At 30.2% G+C, this 20,642-nt stretch overlaps 1 protein-coding gene and 1 long non-coding RNA gene across 4 annotated transcripts in view; one reads left to right on the top strand and one right to left on the bottom strand.

Moving 5' to 3' along the window:
• LOC109330061 overlaps window positions 1-14,983 on the bottom strand; it is a 21,347-nt gene extending 6,364 nt beyond the window's left edge. The window contains exons 1-2 of the long non-coding RNA XR_002105619.1: window positions 14,869-14,983; window positions 9,272-9,276 (exon numbers count right to left, since the gene is read on the bottom strand). This is a non-coding gene — a long non-coding RNA (uncharacterized LOC109330061). The remainder of the gene's footprint in view (window positions 1-9,271; window positions 9,277-14,868) is intronic.
• Window positions 13,579-18,656, top strand: LOC109330060 (metal tolerance protein 4-like). Of its 3 annotated transcripts, none has more exons than XM_019564048.1 (7): window positions 13,579-13,935; window positions 14,905-15,074; window positions 15,378-15,576; window positions 16,301-16,479; window positions 16,568-16,718; window positions 17,527-17,685; window positions 18,088-18,198. In XM_019564048.1, the coding sequence occupies exons 1-7, from the start codon at window positions 13,695-13,697 to the stop codon at window positions 18,162-18,164; spliced, it is 1,176 nt and encodes a 391-aa protein (XP_019419593.1). In that variant the 5' UTR covers window positions 13,579-13,694; the 3' UTR covers window positions 18,165-18,198. The 3 variants fall into 3 exon arrangements, with proteins under 3 accessions (XP_019419593.1, XP_019419594.1, XP_019419592.1); XM_019564049.1 differs by lacking the exon at window positions 18,088-18,198 and adding an exon at window positions 18,205-18,656 and having other exon boundaries at window positions 13,583-13,935; window positions 16,412-16,479; window positions 17,527-17,657; XM_019564047.1 differs by lacking the exon at window positions 18,088-18,198 and adding an exon at window positions 18,205-18,656 and having other exon boundaries at window positions 13,584-13,935; window positions 17,527-17,657.

Here is a 20,642-nt window from a genome sequence, read left to right as displayed (position 1 = left end):
TCTTGATGAAGCTTACTTGTCTTAACATGCTTATATGATTATATGTTTGCTTCATTATGATTATCTCATGCCTACTTGATCTTAAATATATTTAGTTGTGTTCAAAAACTTAAATTTTTGGGTTAAAAATCATTTCCATAGCTTAAGTTTGCCTAAAAATAAGTTTTTCTGAGGTCAGTAATCGATTACATTGGAGAGTAACCGATTACAGGGTTGAACAACGTGTTTCAGTAACCGATTACTCAAAGTGATTAATCGATTACTCTGAGTTGTTGTTTGAAAATTTTTCATTTTTTAATTTGAGTAACCAATTACTCAAAGTGAGTAACCGATTACTCTGTACTGTTATATATGTATTTTTCTGCATTTTTAAACTTTTTCAAACTCATCTTCCTCACTCAACTCGTGCTCTCTCCTTCTCAACCCTCTCAACCTCTAAAAACCTTATTTTTAATCTGTTTCAAGAGATTTTTGTGTCCATTCCTATCACATTTTCGATTCTAAACACTTATAACCAATCATTTTCATGATTAGTGACTTTAATAAAAAACCCTCAAATCTCCAAAACCTCAAAACCTAAAATTTCAAAATCTCAAATCCATGGCTTCCTCTTCTAGATCAAAGAAACAACGCTCCAATACCTCTCAAAGGAGTCAAGGAACAACATCTTTGGAGTGTAACCCTCTGGATTTGACAAGGCTTCTTGCTAATGATGAGCAACGCAAGATATTTCAGGAACACTTCCATGGTCGTGCCATTTTTACTCCTAAATTCGGTAAGGTTGACAATTTTGAGTTTGAATATTTTCTTTTCCCTTATCTTTTACGTCAACAAAACATTTTTGACTTATGTTGTGAAACAAATGACATTTATCCCGAACTTGTGCGAGTGTTTTGCTGTAACTTAAACTTTCAGAAAAATCGTCTTACTTCCTATGTCAAAGGAAAAGACATTATTTTAGATCTAAAAACTTTCAGTTTATTGTTATGTAACATACCCTCTCAAGGTAACATAACAGGTTTCGGCCTTGTATGTGAATGGGATAATTATGATCGAAAGGATTTTTATCATTCGTTATGTCGACTTTCAAAAATGGAAATAGAAATGTGTAAGCAACAAGGCTTTGGAGAGACTGTCAAACACCGAGACATCCTATCTGCTGGATATCTCAAACTAGAGGAACGTTTGATTCATTATTTTTTGAGCTATGTCATAATACCAAATTTTCAAATCATTCTCAAATATGTGACATAGAACTCCAATTGATGTATGCCATAAAGTTTAACATCAAAATCAATTGGGCTCTAATGATAATGAGACAAATGTGGACTGTTGGAGGTACTCAAAGTCCTTTGTCATATGCAATCTTCATAACCAATATTCTTCAGCATTTCGGAGTTTCTACGAATGGTGAAACAAAGATGCCTCTGAATCTTCGAGAAAGCCAAATTGATGTGGACGTGATCCACAAAATGGGTTTCACCCAAGACCCTCGAACCCGCATCTACAAACATAGAACTGGCAAGCCGACTACTGATGTTGAACCATCTGAACCTGAAGCTCCTAACCCTTCTGAACCACAATCATCTGAGTTTCATGCTCCATCGTCCTCATCTACTGCCATGCCCTCGAACCAAATGATTATGGATGAGTTGGTTTCTCTCCGAGGCTACATCACTGACCGGATGAATGCTCTCGACTCTCAGAATCAACAAATCCAATATGAACTCCACTGCCTCTCCTCTAGGATCGATATTGATGAAGACAATTCGGAGCCTGAATCTTAGTATAACTGTTGTTAGGATTTTCTGGTTGTAATATTTTAAATCTCGGACAAAATTTTACCTGTTTATTTTAAGTTATTGATGCATATTCCTGGACAAATTACTTTACAATGTTTTGTGCTTTATTGTTTCATTCTCTGGATATTTGATTGAAACATCTTATCTATGCATCGCAATACTTATCTATATCTTTACATGAATATATGCTACAATATTGTTATATCTTAATTATATAAAGTGTATGTATGTTATATATTGTGCTAGAATCTCTTTGCTTTTCTACTTTTTGATGAAGTCAAAAGGGGGAGAAAAGTTGGAGTGTATTTTCTGTAAAATTATATTTCAGGCACATTACTCCAAAAGATAGGGGGAACATACTCAAGTCAAAACTTCAAACATATCTTAAAGTATGCTGCTCTCAAGAAAATTATATTGTCAAGAAGATCTTGGTTTGTCATCATCAAAAATGAGGAGATTGTGAAGAAGATCTTTGCTCCTGTCCTTGGCAAAGTTTTGATGAAGACACCAACATCACCAAAAAGAAGAAAAGGAAGAATACTTATGAAGACAAAGAAGATTAAAACTTCAAGAAAATTATATTGAGTCTCTATAGGTACTTCTATCCTAAAACTTTTAAATATACAAAGTAGTAATGCTCAAACTATTTTTTAAGAAAAATGAAACACTTTAAAAAATACTCAAAAATATTTTTAAAATAATGTGTAACGGATTACTTCATCTAAATAACAAGTTACATGTGTGAGAAAAAGAGTTATCCAACTTTAAAACTGTTCAAAGTAATCCATTACTGCCTTTGAGTAACAGATTACCAATTTTACAAAAGTTGAGTAACCGATTACCCAAATGGTGTAATCGATTACTCTAATTCGTTTTTAAATAAACAGTGGACAGAGAGTTTGGGTAATCGATTACTGAAGACTGTTGCATGAGATTTCAGATTTCAAAATGAAATGTTTTCACTCCAAACGAAATCTCTTCACTTCAAACAACTCCTACACTTTCAGAAAGACACCATGGGTGTTTGAAAAGTCTATATAAAGACTCTAACTCTCACAACACAAAAACACAACATATACACAACTCTTATAAAATTTCCAAAAGCTATTAAACTTTTTCTGAAGTTATTTCTCTACACTTTTTGCAACTTGTACTCAAACTTTCAAAAGTTATTTTTGAAGTTGCTTAAAGTAAAGTGTTTCAAAGTTTTATAAACTTAAAGAGCATTATTACTAAGTATACAAAAGAGTTGATTGGATTGTAAGTGTTATTATATTTCGTACTTGTAAAGGCAATCCAAAGCCATCATTCAAATTCTTCATTCATTGTAATAACTTTCTTTCATGGGGTGTGGATAGAAAGGGATAGAGTTATTTGGAAATGTGTTTTCCAATGGTATAAATATTAGTGCGTGTGTAATGTACTTAGAGATCTCGGGGTGAGATATTGTAATTATAACTCATAATATTTAGTGGAAAATCTATTGTGTGCAAGAGTACTGGACGTAGCCTTCGGTGGATAAGAAGGTGAATCAATATAATATCTTTGTCTACTCTCTTTTCTCTTACCTCTTTAATTTATTCTTGTTTATTTTCTACAATATTATCCGCTGCACGTTAACTCTTACTTTTTGCAGAAAAACTAACTATAATTTTAAGTCAATTAATTCACCCACTCTTAGTTGCAATCTCTTTCTTACAACAAGTACGTCGAGTGGTGAACCACTTCTTCGCTTCCTTCATCGTACCGTCATGGAAAGTGACCTTAATTGGATTATGAGTGAGGGAGAGGTTAATTGGGTAGGAAGGGGTTAGATAGTGAGGATAAGTATTTGAGGTCAGAGAAGGGTTAGACATATATATAAATTTTTATGGTAGTGTAAACAGGGGCGGAACTTATTAAGGGCAGGTGGGGGCAACTGTCCCCCTGATATTTTTTTTTTATTTTTTTCAAATATATATTTTTTACCTTATATGATTTTATGTAGTCCTTCTAAAAGTTATAGATAATAGATCAAGTTGTCTTATAAGTGTAGATATTGATATTGCTTATAAATACTATTATTTTATAATAATTTTACACATGAAATAGATTATGGGATCACAAATTATCTTTGTCAAACTTTGTTGCAAAAGTCTTAAGATTTTATGAATTTTTATAAATCACTTAATATTGATAACATGTATTTTGTGCAAAAATCTACCCTAAGGATTTCAATGAAAAGAGAAAATTAATTTTCGATGTCAATTCCAATATTTTATTGTTGACATCATTAGTCATTCTTGTGCAAAAAACTCTCAACAATCTCTAAATTAAGTGCAACTTTTACAATATGGGGAAAGTGAAACCATATTATTTGCTTAATTGAGTTATTCTAAATTATTATAGTTTAACTACTATAGAAATATCATTTTTAACAACCAAGATAACCAAACAAAATCGTGTAGTAAGATAGAAGATGATTTTTTTACTGAGGAAGAAAATAGCTGAAATTTTAGCTATAATTCAATAATCGATGAGTTTAAGTCTTTAAAAAAATGAAGAGTTGTCACGTTAAATGAATGTACATTTTTCTTTAATGTTTTTAATTGTTAATTATTATTATTTAAAATTAATATATAATTTTAAAACTTTAAAACAATTATCTATTTATTTATATTTTTTGTTACTCTATTAATCATCTTAATTATAAATTGTAATCAAACATTGTTGCCCCTCCTGAACTTTATGTCAAGATCCGCCACTAAGTGTAAAGGTGTATAATACACCACTTTTAGCCTCTATACATGAATCCTTTTCCTATTGGATTTTGTTGGGTTCTCTTTTATCATTGGATTGGTTTGGTTTTCTTCTTGGAGATAGGAATGTGAATATGAAAAGTGTAATGAAAGAAGTGGAATAGGGAATGAGTGTAAATAAAAATGGTTGTAAGTGTTGGTGCTGCTGTGAGAGAAGAGAGACTTTGGTGGCTCACAAGTCACAAGTCACAAGTCACAACTCTCTCTCACTCGTGAAGAAGAACAATTTTCCCTAATTTTGTTAGTTTTTATTTTTTTTAAATAAATAAGTTGACAGGACAAATTAAAAAAATTGAATGGTCAGATTTTTACCGTTACATAATTTAATGGAGACTTAATAGAAAGACCTATTTTATTAATAAGAAAAGTTTAAAGTTTGATTGAGATGAAATTAAAGTTGATGATTCTTATTTGCAAAATGTGTAAAATTTAAGAGGTTATATACAGTTTTTCCGAAAAAATAAAAAATTCCCTCTCGAATTTTTATCCCACAATCAACAATTGTCATGTGATAGTTCTCCAAATATATATTTTTACTTCTATTAAGAACATAAAGTGAATAATTGTGAAAAAATGTATTAAACTCTCATAAACTTTATGTCTTTTGCAAGTCGATATTATGAACTCTCTTTTCTTCCTAATTACCCTTAAACTTTATCATTTGGTGAAATTGATCCCTATATAAATATATTATTAAATTACTCGTATAAAACAAAGAAATTGTTACAACTAGACTCACAATAATATGAATACAATAATACATAATATATTCATACACAAATATATCTATGTAAAGTTTAATGACTCTTTAGGCCTTGTTTGGGGTGGGTTTTGGAGGGGAAGAGAAGATAATATATGGTTTTGGAAAGCATTCCCCTTGTTTGGGAGTTGGATCAAGGAGAGATGAAGATTTTGGAGGTTTCTCAAACTCTCTAAAACCCTCCATGTGTCTATTTTTAAAGTTCCTCAATTTGGGGTTTTTTGAGATAAAATGTAAAAATAACTAAATATGTTTAGTAATAATATATAATTACATATTATTGTTCTTTTTTCATTGTTAATTACATTTTTAAGGGAAAATAAAAAAAATATTCTTATATTATCATTAGTCTACCCTCGTTAATCTAAATTTTATACTCCCAAACAAGAGATAAAATTTTCTTCATTTTCCCTTCTCTTCCTCCCCTTCCTAATGTTTTGATCCCTCTCTTTCCTTTTCTCTCCTAACTCCCAAACAAAACCTTAAAGAATGAAGAGAAACTATCAAGTCTAGATGATGATCTTGAAGATCTTGATATCAACAAAATAGAAAGACAAATATCACATATGATGGAGACAAAAATATTGATGAGGTGATCGTACAAGTTCACAACCTGTAAGTTGAAGATATAGAACCAATTGTGCGAGAATCACACAATGTTACCTTGACCTCATACAGATTTAAGCAATGCGGGATTCATATCTCATATAGAACCAAAACACATTGAGGAACTTCTTGAGGGTGAAAGCTATATTATTGTGATGGAAGAAGAACTACACCAGTTAATTAAAAATAACATTTGGATACTTGTCCTAAACCTTGTAAACAAGTCTTTTATTGGAAGGAGACAAAAAAACAGTTAGACCAAAACTAACATGAAAATTTTTGTTGCTTTTTTAATTTAAGTCATGTTTATGTAGGGACCAATTTCACCAATAACAAAAGTTTAAAAATAATTAGGAAAAAAAAATAATTTATAAAACCTATTTACAAAAAGCATAAAATTTTAGGCAAGAGCGAATCATCACGAGGACTAATAAATAAATCATGCTTGAATTTTGTGTCCTGCAATCACAATGTGGTAGTTTACTTATTTTTACTTCTTTTTATATCTAACTTTTATAAATAATAAATAGTTAAATAAATGTTATTTTTTATTTCAGTAAATAATAATCTATATTTTACTTTTTATAACTTAATAAATAATAAATATTTTATAAAATGTTTTAAATATATCTTTAACAAAGTTTAAAATGGAGGTTTTGAGTTGTGTTGTATCTTTCCTCCCTATCTAAGTCGAGAAGTCATTAGGATCATTAGTATTACATCTATTATAAGTCCATCATGATTTATGAGTGCAAAAGTTTTAAAATTGGCTCATAAGTCATGTTGGCCAAACATGACTTGTAAATGGAAAAATAGAAAATATGGGCTACTGAAAAGTTGTGTCCGTCCATCAAAAAACTTCTTAATTAAAGAAATTTAAAAAATAATGGGTTATGGAAGTTTTGTAGACCAAACATGAGTTAAAAGTTAAAATAAAAAATTGGATTACTCAAAAGTTATGTTGGTACTTCATGATTTTTCAATAGAAATTAAAAAGGATTTGGTCACTCAGAAGTCATGTTAGCTCATCAAGACTTATAAATATAAATTAAAAAAATTGGATGACTCAGAAGTTGTATTGTCTCATCACGACTTTTAATTGAACAAATTAAAAATTGAGTGAACTATTAAGAAATCCATTTAGCTCATCACAATTTTTGAATAAATTTTTTATCCTCGACAAACCACCACTTAGAAGTTAAAACATTTTATCAATAAAGATTTAATATGTATACACTGATAATGTAATTGTTTTTTTATATTGTCAGTAAATCATCCACCATTAATTTATTAATTATCATTGACTCTCCAATAAAAATAATACAAATCAATAGTGAATAATGTGTTAACAATATAAAAAAACTTTACAATATTAATACACAAATTTTAAACTCTATCGATAATACATTTGAATACTTTATCCAATAAATATAATACAATAGGATGGATGTGAACAAACAGCTAATTCCAAAATTAGTCTTTGGAGACACTTTTATGTCCGTGAAGTGTATAGCCATGATCCATGAAGTATCCTAGCCTCCTAGGTGGTTATACTCTAATAATTTCACGTGACAGTATAGAGTGATAGTAATCACATATTTTCAATTATCTCATTCTTTATCTTAATCCAATCAAAATGTTATTTTTATTTTTGAAAAGTTTCTTTTATTCATGTATTAATATGTGATTGGCTCGTGAGCAGTGACGGATCTTCAACTAAAATTTAAAGGAGACAATAATATTTAATTACCATTTATAATTAAAATTATTTAATAAAAATAAAATATAAATAAACATATATAATTGTTTCAAAGTTTGAAAATAACATATTAATTCTAAATAACATTTTAACAATTAAAGATATTATAGAATAACGTACATTCATTTAAAGTGTCATTTTTCGTTCTTTTAAAAACTTAAACTCGTCGATAATCAAATTAGAGATATAATTTCAATTATTTCCTTTTCAATATAAATCATAATAATGTTGTCATCAACAAATTCATCTTGATTAATGGTTAAATCAATGTCTGTTATAAGTGAAGTTTAGAATATATCAACAATGTATATAACTATATTCCAATATGGAGTAATGATGGTGTAATATTAAATTACCAATTAAGAAAATAAGAATATAACTTAAAGAAAATATTAGTAAAAATAACTTTCAAACACTCCAAAAATCATGAGTAATTATGAGAATCATGTAACAATTTTTGGTAACAAAATCCCATACAAAAATACACTCCCGATGGTGCAATGTTGATTTTTTAAAGTTGTTGCAAGCCTAAAATGCCGTGCGGCTGTGTCCTGAAGCGTGAATAGAATAATGAAATTGTTTGTCGTCTTATGTGTCGTCCAAAATTAATAAATTAGGTTTTAATTTAAACATTTACTTAATGGATAAAATAAATATTTTAAAAGATTAATGTTCTATTTTCCTATTAAATCCTTCTACACAACAAGAAATTGACATATGTCACATATAAAGAAATCATTAATACATTTTGTGATCCATATTATTTGTTATATTTCATATAATGTAGGTTAATTTGTAATAGAATATATCATTTTTTTATTTTAATAAATTAAACAAAGTAAATATTTTAAAAGAAATAAAAAAATTAAAGGAAATTAAGAAATTCAGTTACAATTGCCCCCACTTACTCCTATAAAGGTCTATCCCTACTCGGGAGAGAGATAATATATATATCTGGTAACTCTAGAATCCCAACATACACTAAGTAAAATATATATGTGAACACATATTTAACATGATATATTTTAAACAATTGCATTTATATTTTTAATGTTATCATTTAAAACTAAACTTTAATTAAAATTAAATTTTTATTGTGATTATCAAAATCTTATTAATTATTTTGACATAATTACAACTCCATATGAGTCTTTTGTCCCTTAGTGTATGTTAAGGACATTGTCATTTCTCATTTATTAGCATTCCATGACAAACCAACCCCAGTACGTACCTTACAAAGCACATGCAACCTACCCGTACCCTCTCACTTTCTGAATTCTGATGGACCCATAAGTACTCCTTGTACTTGTATACGACATTCACATACCTAACCTTATCAAATAGTACTTTTAAATATGTATCTTAACTTGAACCGTTCAACGTTTGTGTCAAATTTTCGGTTACTAATGCATGAATATATTTTTCAAATCAGGCTAAACACTTTAATTCCAATTATGGAAATTGTTACACCATATTAGTTATGTCACGATTCAATTAACATTTGAATCTAATTTTTAATTAACATTACACCATTTAGGGAAAAAACGAGGACTTGAGGTATTATTTTGCAAAGGAACGAGCTTCAATTGAATTCAATATTCAAAAGTATTATAACTAAAAAATATATTCAAAAGTATTAAAAAGTAAAATACCAAGGCCTTAAAAGTATCATATCAAATTTATTAGATAAATAAAATAATTATTATACATTAAAAAAACAATATATCCAAAACTAGTTTTTTGATATAGTAATTGAGATTATATATATATATATATATATATTCTTAACTAACATCCTTAACACATCTAGTGGTGTAAGGTCTTAATAGATCTCCAATATCAATGATTCAATTCCTGAGAGTGACATTTGTTGGAAATGTCAATCATAAATCCTGGTAGAGAATAATTCCTTACCCAAAAAGGTAAAGGATACCTTGATAGTATCAAAAAACATTTTCATGTAATTTTAACCTTTTTATATTCTTAAGAAAGTCTAAAACCTTACCCATATGGGTCCAAAACCATTAAATTTAATTACTAATAATGCACATGAAATTTGTGTTGGGTATTCGATGTGTGAATGAAAAAGTTTTACATTGGATAAAAATGAATAAATTAAAGAGTATATAAGTGGATGGACTCATAGACCTAATACCTTAAGGTTTTGGGTCAAGATGTGATATCAAACCCACTTCTATGCTTCTTTCACTTAGCCCGTGAAAGAATGATATATCCCATGGATGAAGATCTCCCAACAAGTGGTATCAAAGCCGGTGGTTCGACGACTCAATGCAATATTGAAGCGATAAGTGGTTGGTAGATCTATGAAGGATCCTTGTATCGAAAGTCTTCCTAACGAGAGATCAAGGCGGCGTGTTCCGTTGATGAAATGATAAGCCAACAACAGTGCAAGTAGATAGATAGCTGAGCTTTGGTGTATCCACTACTCGAAGGAGAATTCACACTTGAGTGCAAGATGTTGGGTATTCCAAGTGTGAATGAAAAAGTCCCACATTGAGGAAATGAATGAGTTAAAGAACATATAAGTAGATGGACTCATAGACCTAATGCAGTAAGGTTTTGGGTCTAAATGTGGTGTCAAACCAATTTCTATGCTTCTTTCACTTAACCTATGGAAGAATAATATATTCCATCGATGAAGATCTCCTAACAATTTGTCCACAAGTGAGATCAAACTACAATGTTGACCAGACATGTAAGGCATGGAAAAAGCAATATCAGAAACCATTTTTTTAATTTCTTAAGCAACTCTTAGACCTAATTTAATAATAATAGCTTATTTCTACATTGACTTTTATATAAGTTTATTTAGGGGTATGAATAGGTCATATAGGTGTATCAGGCTTCGGCCTAATGAACTTTTTTTATATGGATTTTTATCTATTTAGTAAATAAATCTCACTTTTTAAAAAGTTAATATTGTAGTGGTAGATTAACCTTTTGAATTTTTATATTTAGTACTATACTTAAAGAATGTCACGTGCTCATACTAGAAGAATGTATATATAAAAATATTACATATATCACTCAATCATATCAACTTTAATATGAATCATTAAATCTTATTTAAATGATCAAAATTTAAAAATAAATACATATAACTATAATGTGTTTATATTTGTGACAGTTTTTATTACATGCACAACAATATGAGCCACACAAATTGCCAATAGAAGAGTTTATTATACTCTCATATTATTTAGGTAACCTATTTTATATGCATTGGCGTTTTGTTAGTACGCTATAACTGCGGGCGTAATCTTGCATAATCAAATAAGAGAATACAAAATTCCTAGAATCAAAGGGAATAGTCTTATACCATTTTTGCTCAAATAAAAATCTAACGTTGGACTATCTACCTTTAGTTATCTTTTCCCTAAATAAAATATTTTTATCACCGCTTGAGAAGTATATGCTAGTTGCTCTATTTAAATCATGTATCATTATATATCTCAGTGACTCAGACCAAATCAAAGACGTGTGGATTATGCGTTGCTTGTATCTTTTGTCAAAAGCTATGTGAAAACTGAAAAGATGTGCTTCCAATTTTCTTCAAGTGAAAAGCAAAAACCCTTTCCTTCATTTGATTTTTTATAAAGTCCTAGTCCACCATTTGACATAGTCAAAGAAAGTTACACCTGAAGTTTCAATAGCTTTCACATTAATTCCACCTCTTAAATTATTTAATTGGACATGTAAATAAAATTTTTACATGTTAAATTAGATTAATTAAAACTACTGTGAAAAATAATGGATTTATAAAGGTATAATAAAAATCAATTAGCCAAATCAAATATAAAACTCAGAAATTATTTCAAAACAAAGTGGAATGATTGTTATCTGGGATTAAAATGCATTTAAACATAGTCAAATATTCAGAATTAAGTAGTTGCATCTGACAAGTATTTGTCAACCTACATTTTTTTGTCATTGATTAATACTTTCAAAATAAATGTGATATAGACTACACTCAAGGTAGAAGATATAAAATTTACCATGTGTTTTAGTGATTCATTTATTTGTAAAGAAATTATAATTAGAGTGTTGATTCTTAATAATTATTATTGTAGGAGGTGGTTTTTATTTGTAAAGTTTGTAATATATGGAATTGGTAGGTTAGAAAGTGAGGTGTAAGTCCATTTTGATACTTTACTTTTTTTTTTATTGAATTTGCATGTTATATGATGTAAGTAGAAAATAGAAATTTTTAATAATCCAGAAATGTGAAAAAAACGAAGTTATAATGTGTATATATATCAATAGTTGATGAGTGGCATGACCGAAATTCTTGAACTTTAATAAGCCATTCTTAAGCTAAAAATAATTTATATTAAATTTGGATCGAAATAATCCTTAATAAATCGAGTTAACATATTTATTCAAATTGTAGGCAAGATTAATACTTATGATGTCATTGCAGGATTAGACGGCCCCAATTATTTATAAATAAGAAGTATTTCATTTGTGGTGTTAATTAGTACATGATTCTATTTTAAAAAGGTTGGTACATGATTCTATTTTAAAAAGGTTGGTACATGATTCAATTATAAGGTATCACCAAAAATTGCTGCATTTAAATTTTGAAAATTCAAAGTTATGTCTTTACTGTGCATTTTGATACTTTGATACCTCAACCAATATAGTTGCCGTCGCTCTAATATAACTGGTCACATGTATATAAATACCTTAATACTACAAGTTATTTAGCAAATAACTTAATACATCTGGGATATTAATAACAACACAGTTGAGTATGAAATATTATAAAGTTTAATTTATCTTTCAACACAGTTGAGTATTAATAATGTAAACAGTTGAGTATTAATAATAAGTATTGTTAATACCATTTATTTCTCTTTATTAATTTAACTAACGCCAGAGGCCAGTTGCAACTTAAAAAATGTAAAAAATATTTGTCCATCAAATAACTTTATATATTACTAGCGTGTCGACCAGTACTTCGTGCCGATTGATCCACATTCTTATTTTTTGATATAAATTTTAAGTATAAAAAATGAAACATACAAATTCAATAGAAAATGTAAATTTAAGAATATAAAATGTAATAATTGATATGATATATACAAAACTTTTATAAATTTCTCGTGCATCTAATAATCATTATTGAGTTGTTGGATATATTTTTTTATGTGCTGTTGTTTTATATTTGGGTTGAGAAAGAGATAAGACAAAAAAATATGTGGATGAGTAATAATGTATTAATAAAAAAATGAAAGCAAAATGTGGAAGTTTCCATTTATTAAGGAGAGAGCTTGAAAATGATAAAAATGAAATTTAAAAATTATACCATACATGGCGATTATTATTTGTTTTGACTTTATTAATAGTATAAAATCTATAGATATTATAAATTTCACTAAGCTATTATATTTATTCATTTATACTCAAAAAATAAATATCACTCATTTGCTTTGATATGTTTTAATTTTTCATATTTTTCAAATCTTTTGATTTTTCATACTATATATATATTACTATTTTTAAATTACATTCTTACTTTAATACCAATTTTCTCACATCTCTTCTCATTATTTCTTACACATGCCTTATATTCGAAAAAATGTATATACTAATAATTCTTTTATACTAAAAATGTATAACATAATTTTTTTATATTTTCACTATATCATTTATTATTAATATTTTAATCACTATTAATTCTTCGTAAAACTATGAATGATATAATATGTATAAATATTTACCATCATAATTCATATTCTTATATCTAAATTTTTACATCATTTAATTTCCTGAAACCATGTAACAACAGAAAGAAAGGGGTATGGACGTATGGTATATATATTATCCGTTATTTTATGTCCTCCTCCTCACATGTCATTGTATTATTCATAGATCTGTGTGGTTGATGTTGTGCATGCTTCATCCATAACCTTCTTTCTTCATTCACAATTCCTTCAATTTCACTCATGGCTGAAAATTTCGATTCCGATCCAACAAAGCCACTTCTTCTTCCTAATGACGTTCATGATTTCACCGCCACCGAACACGGTGGCAGTTTGGGAGGTCGACGACTCACTCAACGTCGTAACTCCGTTAACTCACTCAGAACCGCTTTCCTTTCTAAGCTTCCTGAAAAAGTCCGTTCTACACTCGATGCTGAGTCTTCCTTCGATCTCGACCTGTCATCCAGCCCCGCGTTAACTCAAGGTCTCTCTCTGTTTCTATTCTTGTACTTTTGGTTGTAAGAAAATCGATTATGGAATTTACCGTACCACGTGCCAAGTTCATCTTTTAAAAACAATCTTGTAATAATGTATCATTTTTTACAAGAATTTGTAATAATAATGTAAAAGTGATGAAATTATAAACATCATATCATTCATATATATGTCTATATATATACCATGTTTAATGTTTGCATAATAATTTCTCAAAATATATATGGTTAGACGAATTTAATTTATGAGAAAAAAATATATACATGAATGTTGTAAGATTATCGGTGTATTTATATTTTAAGATTATCAGTGTATAGATATTACACACTTAATATATATGAATTGCTACATTCAAAAATTTACATTGTCACCATCCACCATGTTATGCATATTATAATTAATAAATGGTGTAAAAAATCAAGGTTTTCTAATTAGCTTGGGAATTTCTGTTAATTGATGTTATTATAGATATGCATACCCTGTTATTTCCATCAGTCTACGCAATATGTATATATACTACGATAATTATATACTAAATATGTTTTCTATCACTAATGTTTTTTCTTTTCGAATGAGCTATTTCATGATATACGTCAGCTTTAATTTGCAAAATTGTTTTCTATTAAGTGGAATGTTCAAGTAATAACAAAGGAATTATTTGGTAGAGCGGGAGAAATTAGATTATGATTATATTTATCTAAAATCTGAGGAAGGAAAAACAACGCACCATGCTAAGCGTTGTAAAAATGCTTTTCCCCCTAAATTAGAAGGTTCTTTTACTATAAGATAATTACCCAAATAAGCTTAGATTATAAAAGAAGCTTATAATCCAAAAATAAGAAGAAAAAACATGCTCTACCAAACATAAGAATTACATGTTGTACATGTATTCCTGAATCACTGACTTTTTACTTCTAAATACAGATATAAATGACTAAACATGGTTTTATGTTTATAGGAGAGAAAGAATACTATGAAAAACAATTTGCTACTCTAAAGTCATTTGAGGAAGTTGACTCAGTAGTGTTAACTGACGGTATTGTTGAGGAAGATAGTGCAGAACTGGCTCAGCAAGAAAGAGCTATGAAGATTTCCAACTATGCAAATATAGTATTGTTGATATTGAAGGTACTAATCCATTTGATGCTTCTATAAAATATACCTATTTATCACTTCGAGGTGATGTTCTTATTTTTTTTTTACCAGAAGGCGTGTTTTGAAGTTGGAGTAGCCACTCCACTAGTTATATTATATAACCTATGTGCTCAATTTATAGGACTAACTTCTTAGCTAGGGAAATTTCAGTGAAGCAGTTCTTGACATTCGATTACTTAAACTTGTTTAATCATTAGTTAACTCCTCACATTTTGTTTTGTTATGCTTTTTCTGGTAACCATCATGTGAAATAACCATATGAATATCCACATATAGGTTTATGCAACATTAAGAAGTGGGTCAATAGCTATCGCAGCATCAACATTGGATTCTCTGCTTGATCTAATGGCTGGTGGCATACTTTGGTTCACTCACATTGCAATGAACAACATAAATATCTATAAGTACCCGATCGGAAAGTTGAGGGTGCAGCCAGTGGGCATAATTATCTTTGCAGCTGTCATGGCAACACTTGGTGTGTCAAACTGACTTAAATTATTCCTAGCTTCCATACTGTTCATTCTGTTTTTACATACTCAATTTCATTGGCTACAAGTGTTTTCTCATCATGGGAGATGAAGCTATAAAATCTGTTTCTTTTAAATAAAATGCATACAATAAATTTATATCAGTATCTTATGCTTAGATGAAACCAAGCCAAAGGAACATTATGTAACTCAGATTTCTTTGGTAAACTTAAAAGCCATATCCAAATTAGACAAAATATTGAATATAAGTTTAAAATGAGTAGACTTTCTTATTTACCAAGCTTAGTGAATGTATTCACATTTAGGCTGTAGCTGATGAGAAGTTATAGGCTAAGACATAAGCATCTGCTTATTCATTGGAACATAAATCAGAAGATTCACATACGAGGGATAACGCTGCAGGCACTGTCTTCTGTTGTTCCCCCCTTCTTTATTTAATCAAGTAAAACTAAAAAATTCTCATCAGAAGATGCTTCCCTCAAGAATTGAGAACATAAAATCATAGAACTTGAACTTTAGTTTGTTAAATGAAGCGTTAGATAAAGTGAGCTCTAATTATAAGTATACTCTCAAATGTTCCCTGAATCTTGTACGATTTGGGTAAGATTCTTACCATTTTAAAATTATGTAGTGGTAATTTATGTTTCATGATCTTGCTCTCTTAGATTCACTCAAAACTATTTTTGGTACTTCGATTCAATTCTGCTACAGGTTTCCAGGTATTACTCACAGCCTTAGAACAACTAATAGAAAACAGTCCTTCTGAAAAGATGACTACGGAACAACTAATATGGTTGTACTCCATCATGATATTTGCAACTGTGGTGAAGTTTTTCCTCTGGCTTTACTGTAGAAGCTCGGGAAACAAGATTGTCCGTGCCTTTGCAGATGTAGGAGTCCTTCCCTTCTGTTGTTTTCTTTATATAGAGTTAAAATACAGTTGAAGTGTTGAACTATCTCTAAAATGACAACATGCAGGATCACCACTTTGATGTTGTAACAAATGTGGTTGGGTTAGTTGCAGCTATTCTTGGCGATAAATTTTACTGGTGGATTGATCCGATTGGCGCTATTTTACTTGCGGTTTACACTATTACAAATTGGTCCCGCACTGTTATGGAAAATGCAAGTAAGTCATGTACTACATTTTTATCAGAATTTCAAATAGTGAAATGTAACAAATAGTGAAAAACTACAACATGAACATCGGTAGTTATATCTAGTCTTTTGAATTCTATTTATGTTGGGAACTAGAGTGTCGGTGTTTCTGTTGGGAACTTGAGATGATAAATCAGTGTTTTCCAGGGAGCACAAACCACATGAATCCTAAAATCCAGATTTGTTTTCACTTCTTACTCACAATTTCTACGAGTTCTCTTTTGTGTTGGTGTCAGTCAATGGCAATGTAGTTTCATAAACTTCACATCCATGGAAGAACTTTGTTTTTTATCAGCGATGAAAGATTTTAGCTTTTTTCAGTTTAATTTTACTAATTCAGTTGCACATTTGTTCATACCTAATAATAAAAAAGGTTGCCAAATTATTTGCCAAAACCAACATTTAGCATCACTTTCACTTCATTGTATGCATTCTTTTTTGGAAAAGCGAAATAGGAAGAAAAGAGGAATCAGAATGTTAAGTACTTAATTTATCTAAATTTTAGTGCAGGTGAAACCATGAAAATTCAGGATAGTTGTTAGTTCAATTATTGAATAGTCAACAGTATCAACTTTGGCACCTGGGAAGGTTTGAAAGATAGATCATAAAATAGTACTGAGAAGTGAAAGCTAACAGTTACATTGTTCAATATGTTGAATGGATTGTGTTATTTTTTAGCTCTATCTCTATTTTTTGTTATGAACCCCTAAAAATATAAAAAGCTGTTGTTTGCAAACCAAGTAGGGTGTATTGATTCACATTCTGAATAACTTATGCAGTTTCTCTAGTTGGGCAATCTGCACCTCCTGAATTTTTGCAGAAGCTGACATATCTTGTTGTAAGGCACCCTCAAATCAAGCGTGTTGACACTGTCCGTGCATACACTTTTGGTGTTCTGTATTTTGTGGAGGTATGTTGTATCATACAAAATCAATTAATAGGAGTGTTAACAATAAGACTACTCTGTCCTGGGAAAAAAACTAAAGGATTAACCATATTACAACAACAAAGTCTTCTCCCTATAAGGTACATCGGGTACATGGATCAAATGACTAAATTGTGTTATACTATAAACCATGTCTATAGAAGTGCTACTCAAATCAATGTCATTTTTAATGGTTGCACACATAGTTTGTCTTGATTCCCTTCTAAGTTTTACCTCTAACTATTGAGCTACCCTCCATCAATATCAATGAAGACAAAAAAATTATGACTCTGACCATATTAGTGATGACAAAGATGGAATGATGATAGGTGCCAATATTTTATCTTCACTAACCTCTCATTGATTCCCACGCAAGTCATTAGATAACACACCTTATACCCATTGTAAAATTTTCTGAATGGTACAGATAAGTCCAACTTAGAGTTTGTGAAGATAAAATATGTGCAAGTATCATTCATTTTTCAGAGATAAGATCATATTCCTCGTCATCTTGGGTTTGATCTTTTCACAGGTTGACATTGAACTGCCTGAAGATTTACCCTTAAAAGAGGCACATGCCATTGGAGAGACCCTACAGATAAAGCTTGAAAAGCTTCCAGAAGTTGAACGCGCATTTGTTCATCTAGACTTCGAATGTGATCACAAACCAGAACACTCAATCCTCAGCAAACTGCCCAGCACTCAGCCATGAGCACATTTTGAAAGTCTCCATCCATAAGAGGTACAAAGTTCTGTAATTGAGCCTTTATATGATGTCTTCATTCATGAAGTTTAAATCTGTAATAGGATCCAGTTGTTTGCTTATATAAAAACCTTAATCTATTGCATCTATATATCTGTAAAAGCTGAAAGGCCTATCATGTTTTTGGCAAGCCACAGATAACTTCAAACCAGAAACATTTTCTAGTAGTTCAAGATCATTCATAGTTCATGAGTTATATAGTTTACTTTCAAATCGCTCAACGCCGATGAATCACCTGTGATATATTTAACATGGGGTATTGAAGGTTCACTTGGTCTATCTATCATTACAACAATACCTCAGCTGAATATAATATCTATCTATATTATAGAGAGAAAAAAAAGGTGTCGAAATGCATAAGGCTCCTACTTAGTGGGATCTGAGAAAAGTAGATGTATGTAGTCTTATTCCCACAAGCAGAGAGACTGTTTCTAGGATTGAACATATAACATGTTGGTTAATAAGTAGCATCCTTACTTTTGTGCCAAGGCTTACCCTCTTATCTATATTATAGCAGTTGTCAGCGAAAATGGATGCATGCCCAATATATGATTAATTTATCATCATTGTCATTTGGCAAACCAACAGATGAGGTATACTGGGTCATTTACCAAAGTGTTCCTAACTATTACAGAATAATTTAAATCATGCAAATGTTACATTGGCATTATTGAATATTGGCTAAAAGAAAAAGAAGATGAAAAAACTTTCTCGAACCAAGCAAAAAAGAAATGGCTAAATATCATCTTGAAGAAAGGGAGAATTTCTAACCAAGTAAAAAGAAGTGGATATGGTTAAAATAACATTAATACTCTTTTCCTTTGGCCATATAATCTTCAAGAGCTTTGACTATAAATAGGAGTGTTCCATGACATTGTAAGACATACCAAATACTTAGCTTAGTGCATATTTTCTGTGAGAAATACTTGAATGAGAGTGAAATTGGGTGTACTTGGGTTTGGGAAGTAAGTGAAACACTTGTAGTTCTCTTTTATCATAGTGAAATAATCTTTGTTGTTCTTCAGCTGTGGACGTAGGCAAATTGTCGAACCACATTAAATTTCCGGTGTCATTTTCTCTATTATATTTTCTTCATGGGTCTTTCGCTCTAACAAACTGGTATCATAGCTCGTAGAGCTCTTGCATGCTAAGCCGTACGATCTAAAAGAAAATTCATAGTATGCTCTGTGTTTGCAGCATTGTTTGATCTTACACACTAGAAAATAATTATTCTTGTTACTGCAAAGGTATAATAGTGTGAAAGTGCATGTCTAGGAATGTTCTGTCTTAGGAAAGACCTGATATTTAAGCTTATCTGTTAAGACTCACATCTGGGAACTTTCTTAGTGTATATACGATACTGTTCTGGTATACGGTTATCATGGCGAGTGCTAAATTTGATTTGGAGAAATTTAATGGAGAAAATGATTTCAACCTATGGCGATTGAAGATGAAGGCTCTACTAGTTCATCAAGGCTTGGGAAAAGCCTTGGAAGGTAGAAACAAGTTACCACAGAGTCTGACCGAGGACGAGAAAGATGAAAACTTGGAAAAAGCACATAGTGCATTTTGTTGTGCTTGAGAGATGAAGTCCTACGAGAAGTGTCAGATGAAACTACAACTGCTTCATTATGATTGAAGCTGGAAAGCAGTCACTCACTAACAGGCTGTATTTGAATAAAAGAATATATACTCTTGAAATGCAGGAAGGAAAACCCATAAAAGATCATCTCGATGAATTTAACAAAATTATTCTTGATCTAAAGAATATTGATGTTAAATTGAAGATGAAGACCAAGAAATTCTTCTATTATGTTCCCTTCCAAGTTCTTACGAGCACTTCATCGACACCATGATGTATGGTCGAGAAGATCTGACCTTAGACGAAGTAAAGGCGGCGTTGCACTCGAAAGAACTAGAAAAGAGTTTAGATTCGAGAACTGAAGGCCATGTGATAGTTTTTTTTCCAGATGAAGAACAGAGAGGCGAAATCAATTTGGTGAAAGATGAAAATCTAGGTTCAAGTCTAAAGCAAAACCTAGAAAGTATAAATGTTTTCACTATCACAAGGAGGGACATATAAAAAAGAATTGTCTAGAGCACAAATGCAAGGAAAAGATTATGAATATGAAAATGCAGCTGTAGCAAATGGCTATGATAGTACAGATGTACTAATAGTCTCAGAGCACGACTCAAAAGATGAATGA

The sequence above is a fragment of the Lupinus angustifolius genome, chromosome LG16, assembly GCF_001865875.1.
Source record: "Lupinus angustifolius cultivar Tanjil chromosome LG16, LupAngTanjil_v1.0, whole genome shotgun sequence".
Classification (NCBI taxonomy): domain Eukaryota; kingdom Viridiplantae; phylum Streptophyta; class Magnoliopsida; order Fabales; family Fabaceae; genus Lupinus; species Lupinus angustifolius.
This window is presented reverse-complemented; position numbering and strand designations above follow the sequence as displayed.